Here is a 7967-nt window from a genome sequence, read left to right on the forward strand (position 1 = left end):
TCTAGTTGAAGATGTCCCTGCCCACGGCAGGGGGGGTGGACTAGATGACCTTCAGAGGTCCCTTCCAACCCAAACCCTTCTATGATTTGATGATTCTATTCTATGATACTACAATTTAAACATGTCTTAGAATATGTGAACAAGCTATAAAAACTGAAATATGTCACACAGTGTGTTCAGAGTACAAATATGGATAGACATTATACCACTTGACACGCTCTTCCCAGAAAAAGAAAAAAAAAAATACACACACCTATTCCCTTGTGACCCTACTGCAGGGTTGATATTTGGCATAAAAAAATCAAGACAGGTAGCTATGTTGAAAATGTCCTTCTTTGAATCTGCTTCTCTCTTTCACAGTGCTGGGCAAGTATTCATTTCTTATGAGTCACTAAGCTTAATAAGGGCAGGAAAATGCCAATTGAGAATTATAATTAACTTTATTTTTTCTAATAATGATGTACTTTATCTGAGCAGAATACATGAAACATAGTACAGATCAATACACAAAGGCTGTTATAAGTGGCATTCATCTACTAAAAATATCCTCAATTCCATATTTCAGTTGAATTTTTTTCATGTATTTGAGATTAAGACTGATACTGATTTGAAGCATTGTATCACTTCAGACCAATTAAAAGGATTACTTAGGTAAGACCTAAGTTTCCAATCTTTCTCGAAGTATTTCTGACCTATCTATGTTCTAAATAGAACACTGAAAGTACATTTTTTCTGATAACATTTTTAGAACTTAATTTTTATCTACTTTATTTTACACAATTAAGGATCGCTTTCGGATATAGATCACCATAAACTACTGGGGCCAGAAAAGCGCCTTTCCATTCTGTGCCTATAAAACAATGATCACAGCTTTTCTAGTTTCCATTCCAATATGGATAGCTAAGAAGTACTAGTGGCACTGCTGCTAATTACTCTGGGCATTGCTGGTCTCTCTTTGATTTAAACTCAAGCTATCTGTTGTTTTGGAATAAGTGATCCCTCTATTGTGACAAAACCATCCTCACCGGTGATATAGTAAGTAAAATTACAATGTAAAAGAAAAAGCAAGCATAAAGCATTACGAAACATATAAGCAAACTCTCTGGGTTCAGGTACAAATAGAAAAAACCTAGGAGAATTGGGCACACCTCTTGATAAATTCTGAAATTAACCTCAGCAAAGAATTGCTTTTTAATAGGATTATGCTTCATATCAGAATTATGCAATGATATTTCCATAAATAAAAGGGATGCTGTTAGCATGAAACACAGTTTACTTTCTCTGTCCTTCTCCTAAGATCACACTAAAGATATATAAAACAATTATGGCCTGAAATAAACAAAAATGCCTGTATTTACCTTTTTTTTTTTTTTTTTGAAATTTTTACATCATCATTATACAGATGCAATTTAAATAATTTTCACCTCTAAACAGTCTTTAGTAATGCACTATGGCACAATAAATTTTTCAGTATACAAAAATTACAACGTAGAAATTCTTTCAATAACTACTCTGACATAATTTGACAGACATAAGTAAGATAGTGTCTCACCTTTATATACAATGGTTCTCTTGGGTTATCTATAAGAATGCAAGCTTTTTCTTCCCACACAGGATTGAGATTCTTGTATATTGTTTTACTTCTAAATACTTCTTTTCCTCCAAGTTTGAACTTGACATACGGATCACTGGTTCCTGTTAAAGACACATATATACAGTTAATTATGTCCTTTCAATACATTAAGGGAATGGAGACTAAATTACCTTAAACAGAACGAAACGTAATTTCTACTGATAGTCAAATTAAAAACAGCAGCTGAGGAAATAATTTTTTATTGTCACAATTTATTATTTTCCACAGTGTCATTACTCAGATAATTCACTGTGTTAACATCAAATGGGTGCTTGCATTGCTTTCTGTTATTTGCAATCCATACTCAAATGAAATACTGGCTATTGCAGGGTAGTTTTTAGTTAACAGAATTATGTCCTTATTAGAACTAAGATTTTATCTTAATGCAATCACAAAAATTAGATTATAAAGTTAAAATTATTTCTGTAAAATATTAATCTAATTATCTTATGCCTTTGAAAAGGCACAGGCTCCACTGACACCACTAGTGTAACTTTTCATTGACTTTATTGTGTCCAGGCTTCCCTCTTCCACGAAGACACACTTCCTACAACACTCACGATGAGCAAGTCAACTCTGAAGTCAGTCCACAAAGTTCACACGTTTCCTGCAGCCATCACCTACCTGCAGGAGAGCACAGGTCTAAGCCCCCCGATACAACTGAGTAACAATTAACTATGACCAGAAAGACAACCCTGAAGGGAATTGAAAGAAAAATGTTAAACATGGCATGAATGGAGAATGGATGGGATGCGGGTGTGGAAGTGTCAGAAGGAACAACCGCTGGAAAGAGGACTCTTGGGGTGGCGCATGCTGGGGGCAGAGAGATTAGCAGCCATCCAGGAGCACATCTGTGTCCTCTTCTCAAGACACCCGTGTGGGGAGACAAAGGACAGCAAGCAAAAACCTGATGGTACACAGAGAGGAGTGACAAGACTGAGAGATAAATCACTGCCAGCTACCAGAAGGTACAAAATGGCACATCCAAAACCAGCACAGACATGGTCACCCCACTAGCAGGAGCCCTGGAGACCTGAGGAGGACCTGTCAGCTGGTGCCCTTCCCCTCCGCATCATGCAAGACCCAGACAACACATCTGTGCTTGTAAATGTGAGCATGCGGGTGTGAGAGTGTGAAAGCAAATGACAAAAATCAGTTTTGGTTTAAAATAAAATCACTTTCCCTAGCCACAAGATTTCACACTGCAATTCGTTACGTCACCGTTCCCACGCTGCGGTGCTATTTCCCACAAGCCGACCTCAACTCCCAATGCGTTGACTTGAGCTGACATGTGGGAAAGAGAGTGAACCCGGGGGAAGGAGAGGGACAGAAGTGGCCAAATGCCTCTTCCACTTGTGTCCAGCAGTCTCACCATGGAGACCAGTGGCTGAGCAGCATGAGGCTGCCCCTTGACGAACGTTGAAGCTGCTGCAAGCCGTCGCTGCTCGTTGCTGCCCCTCCACTGCCCGCTGCCCTGCGCCAGCACCAACACTTCAGGAACTGGCCAGCTAACAGATTTGGGAAGTGGTCCAGCTGAGAAAGGCAGTCATTGTGCAGCTGGATGGGCTCCGGGGCACAGCTACAAGACACAGAAGTTGTGCCTGCGACGGTCCTCATGCAACCACCGCATCCGTGGTGGACTGAGGAAAGACTACTCATCTTTTCCTGCATATTTTGATTACAAAAAATAGTTAAGTCTTTAAACAAAATAAAAAAGCTGGATAGAAAATTCAAACTAATTGAATGTCAGTTGGTAAGATTTCATTGTTATGTAAGTGAAATTCATTTTAATGAAAAATATTGGAGGGGATTCATACTTCTATTTCTCTCTCAGCTATTTCTGAGCCTTAATAATATTTGAGTCTAATTGATCCAAGACTATCTTAAAATAAACAGTAATTCTAGCACGAATAATAATTGTATCTTCATGAGCAACAGCAAAATTGTAAGACAGACTTCTAACGCTTTTCACGAGACCAGCCTATTCTAGAGGCTTGTGTTTACATCCACTGGGAAATGCAGTCATTAGTTTTGGTTAAAATGGCAACATGCCCTTCTAAATATAAAGACTGCTATGACCAGAGCTCTTTGCACTATTTCATGCAGCCGCAAGATGTCAGTACTCTTTACCTAAAATTATATATCCCTTTCAAAAAACTACAGCAGTGGAAAACTGTGATCTCACGTCTGACAGGGTTACAGTCATTCCCTTCTGAAATTACTGGCACAGAATTCAGTGGCATAAAAATGTTTAGTCTAGCACAATTAACTTGTTCCTTGGTTATTCAAGTAGCAATGATGCTTTTTATGGCAAAGATCACACATTTGAATTAATTCTGTGGAATTTGAAGAATACTTTGAACATGGACACCAACAAATGAACAACAGTAACACAAGCTATAACTCCCCCGCAAGGCGTAATTCTCCCACTGATTTTCCTCATGGTTGCCGTGAAGCGCAGATAGCTGGCCTTTAAGCACTATCTTCTATTGTGCAGACTCCACAAATCTCAAAAACTCTTTTGAAATCAATGTAAAACACTGTTGGTGAGATACATACCCAATGAATAGTTTAGGATCCAGATGTCAAATAATTTAATATTAATTCATTTTTATGTGTAAATTTAGTAGTAGGATGGGTCAAGTGTTAGTTCCACTTACAATACATTGCAAAACCTCAGGGTTTGTATCTCTGTGCTATGAATACTGAGAACCACTAAGAAGCTGGCTTCGACACATCTCTACTTTAAAGCTGAGAACTCATTAGGTCCACTTAGTTAAAAGCTCCACGCCCTTCACAGACCTTTTCCATTCTTTGAAGAGAGACCATCCATTTTCAAAAGTATATGTATATGTATAAAGAAAGACAAGATTAAAAAAATTAATCTAATCAGCCATGCAATCATTCAGTAATGATTCACCTAGTGGGAGGGCAAAAGGAGGAGCAGAACAGAGACCAAAGCTTGGTCCTCTCTTGGTTCTGCTGAACTGCATCAAGCCACCTCCAGCACTGCTCTATGTCACAGGATCCCAGTTTTAATATATATTATAATTACCACCATTTTCACACGCATTATACAATTTTAATAAAGTAATTTTGCATTCATATTAATATGACACAGTAATAACACACCAAGCATATGTTAATATATTATTTAAATATATTATGTAATAATACACTAACAGAAAAATTTTAGTCAACGTCAACAATTCAATTCACATATCTTTGCTGTTTTAAAGAGAAAAATAAATTCAGTTTACTTGGGATCTCACTGTTAACAGTGATTACAAGTTCATTACACAAAACCAGAAAAAATCAAAGACCCCCTCAGACTAAGCCTGCAAGAACCTGATATCCGTCACGGATTCTTGTTATTCAGGTCTCAGACTTTTCATCGGTTTCCTGCTTACAAAACCATTCAAATGAACCTGACACACTAAGGCCTAATTGCACAAACATTTGTCTTATCTGTAGCAGTTAAGGACATCATCATGAGCCTTCACTCACGAGCTTAAAACCTTCTCTCAAAAAAACCAAATCATGAGACACTGCTCTCTTGCTGAAGCACCACCATTGCCTCTGTAAAGGCAATAAGGACTCTTTGCACAGGATGGCAGCCTCTCTTTTCCTGGGAAACATTGGCCTAACAGACACCTAAAGATGCTGCCAAAGTCCAGGAGATAAACTATCCGTCATCGCTGCTGCTGTTAGCTGACCCTGTGAAGCAAGCACTCCTCCAGTCCTGCAGGTCCAACGCCAGCACTAACACCAGGGTCTATCACTTCTCCCTTTCTGTGCAGACATCTCCTAAAATGGATTCTGCTTTGCAAGTTTAGGACACAGATTAGATCTCGTGAGCAGACATAAAAGAAGATTAAAAAATATTTCACTGGACAAATATTCAAAATGTTTGTTCAAAGGAATACTAAACTGCTTTTCAGAAGGAACCAAAGCAGTGTAATAAAAAGAGTGGAAATACAGCAAAAGCAAATTTGGCCAGAATAATAACCAAAGTTGTAGTGGATATAAAGAACAAACATTCTCAATAAATTGTATACCTTTACATAATTGGTTCCTGAGGCTTCATAACAGGCTCTTCCACATTATTAGGCCTCCTGTTGAACAGACTTTCTTCCTTAATGAAATCCTGTTTAATATAATGTGATAAACTGCTAACTGAACAAAATTCAATAGTGAACACAGAGGTTACTGTAACCATGAAACCAAGTAATGAGCTTGAGACTGCTCCCCTGTAACTGATGCTCATGAGACAGAAAGGATGAGGCAAATCTCCATATTCCTCTACAATATTTTTGCACTTGGCTCAGTGTGAACAAAGTCAAAATACCAGCATGTCTAAAAAACCTCAGCTGAAGATCTACCTATATCATACGGTAACCAGACACTAAAATCCTAAATGCAAATTTTAAAGTCTTACACTAAAAAGAGAGAATACAGGCTATGAAAAAAACAGTATGATATAGATGAATGATACTGATAAACAGCACTTTCAGCTGTCACTTCAGGTAGAGATGGTTTTATACTTCATATAACAAGAAGAAAGAAATTACATTTTAGAAAAATGGTGAGTTAGCAAATACATTTATTACACAAGCTAATTAAGTGATGTAATTAAAACTGTTTAACTACAGAATGGTTAAATGCATTAATTTTTCCACCACTGCTACTCCCTCACAGTTTAACTTTTGAAACAGAACAGAAAGCCATATGCAAGCCCATTCTGAAAAACAAGAGTGACTGTGCCATAAAAGCTTTTGTATAGTTCAGATGTTCATCACTATGCAATTTAAATTCTAGTTTCAATTTTTTTTTTAAAATAAAGACCTAAGTCTTCCCTGGGGATCACCTGGTTTTCAGACTGTTGAGAAGAAGATTTCAGAAAGGAAAACAGAGCAAATCAGAGAAACTATCTTCTTCTCCTCTCCCTACAAACAAACCAATTCATTAAGGTCTTCCCTGCAGGTAGTTATCACTGCTGCAAAGTGGACCACTCGGACACAAGATCTTTTTTTTTTTACCTACAGAGGTACCAAGGCTAAGCAGTAATGTTACAAAGGTTGCAGCCCCATCCAGTTCCCAATGTAAATCACAAGTCTCCTTTGGATTCACTACACATACACAATAAAAACACAGTTAGACCAATTTCAGCCTAGCGGTTTGAAAAAATAAAACCTTCAAATACTATTAACTGGAAATCACAATAATTAAATGGGATTTGCTGCTGTGTGGGACATAGGAGGAATGCTGCAGGAATAAGCACAATGTAGAAAGCAGTAAATACCCAATAAATATGGGGGAACAGAACTTTTCATCACTGCAAGTAATTGGGCAATGTACACATTTCTAGAAGCAAAAATAAGGTAAAAGCATGTTCTTAATTCATTTACGCTTAGAACTATAACTAAACATCTGTCATGACTTTCTATTATTCCTCCATTTTACTTTCAATCTTGGAACTGCTCCATTTGATCTACAATTATTTGAAAAGAAAGCAAACCACTAGAGATGCACAGAGATGCGCAATAACTCTGCTATCATAATTCCTGTCATAATTCATAAAACATTTGTTCTGGATTCATTGCATGAAGAGCTCTTTCACTGACATCCAGTTCTTTCCCCTCCTCTCTGACTCCATCCACACTCATTCCCCTCTTAATAAAGTTTCTCAGTGTCCAGTTATTTTCTTTGTTACAACCAAGGTAGAAGAAAAAGCAGGGGGACAGTTCTCAAGTATGTGTCAGCTGAGTATGTCAAGCAAAACACGTATCAGTTCATAGCATTTTACGTATTTTATATTTCCAAACTGCAATATGAAGCATCTCATAAAAAGAAACATAGAAGAAAATGTCTGCTCTGTCCAATCTTTTATTCTGAAATGTAGGGAAACTACTTACCACAAATTATTTTATATTAATTTAACAAATAGAAATAATAATTGTTATTATTTGTCTTGTAGAAAAGCTGCCAAGCCTATCTTCTCGTTCGTCTTCAGCAACTCCCTAAACACCACAACTAAACACTACAGCACTAAAAACTACAGCTTTTCCATAAATAATCCTACTTTCTGTCCTTCTATCCACCTAGCAAAGAATTATCCAGCCAGTTAACCTAAAAAGGACACTAATTAGTTTAAATGATACAAAGCACTTCTGGAAAACAGTTGTGGTTTAACCTCAGTCGGCAACTGAGCACCACCCAGTCGCTCGCTCACTCCCCCCCAGTGGGATATGGGGGAGAGAATCGGAAGGGTAAAAGTGAGAGAAGTCGTGGGTTGAGATAAAGACAGTTTAATAGGTAAAGCAAAAGCTGCGCA

The 7967-nt window shown here is 37.6% G+C and overlaps 1 protein-coding gene across 1 annotated transcript in view; it reads right to left on the reverse strand.

Annotated features, from left to right (window-relative positions):
• The window catches only part of MCTP1 (multiple C2 and transmembrane domain containing 1), a 177847-nt gene that overhangs the window by 156748 nt on the left and 13132 nt on the right, over window positions 1-7967 (reverse strand). Inside the window, 1 exon segment of the mRNA XM_019474378.1 lies at window positions 1553-1695. Coding sequence (XP_019329923.1) covers window positions 1553-1695 — 143 coding nt within the window.

Source organism: Aptenodytes forsteri, unplaced genomic scaffold, assembly GCF_000699145.1.
Source record: "Aptenodytes forsteri isolate BGI_AS27 unplaced genomic scaffold, ASM69914v1 Scaffold41, whole genome shotgun sequence".
NCBI classification, from domain to species: Eukaryota; Metazoa; Chordata; class Aves; order Sphenisciformes; family Spheniscidae; genus Aptenodytes; species Aptenodytes forsteri.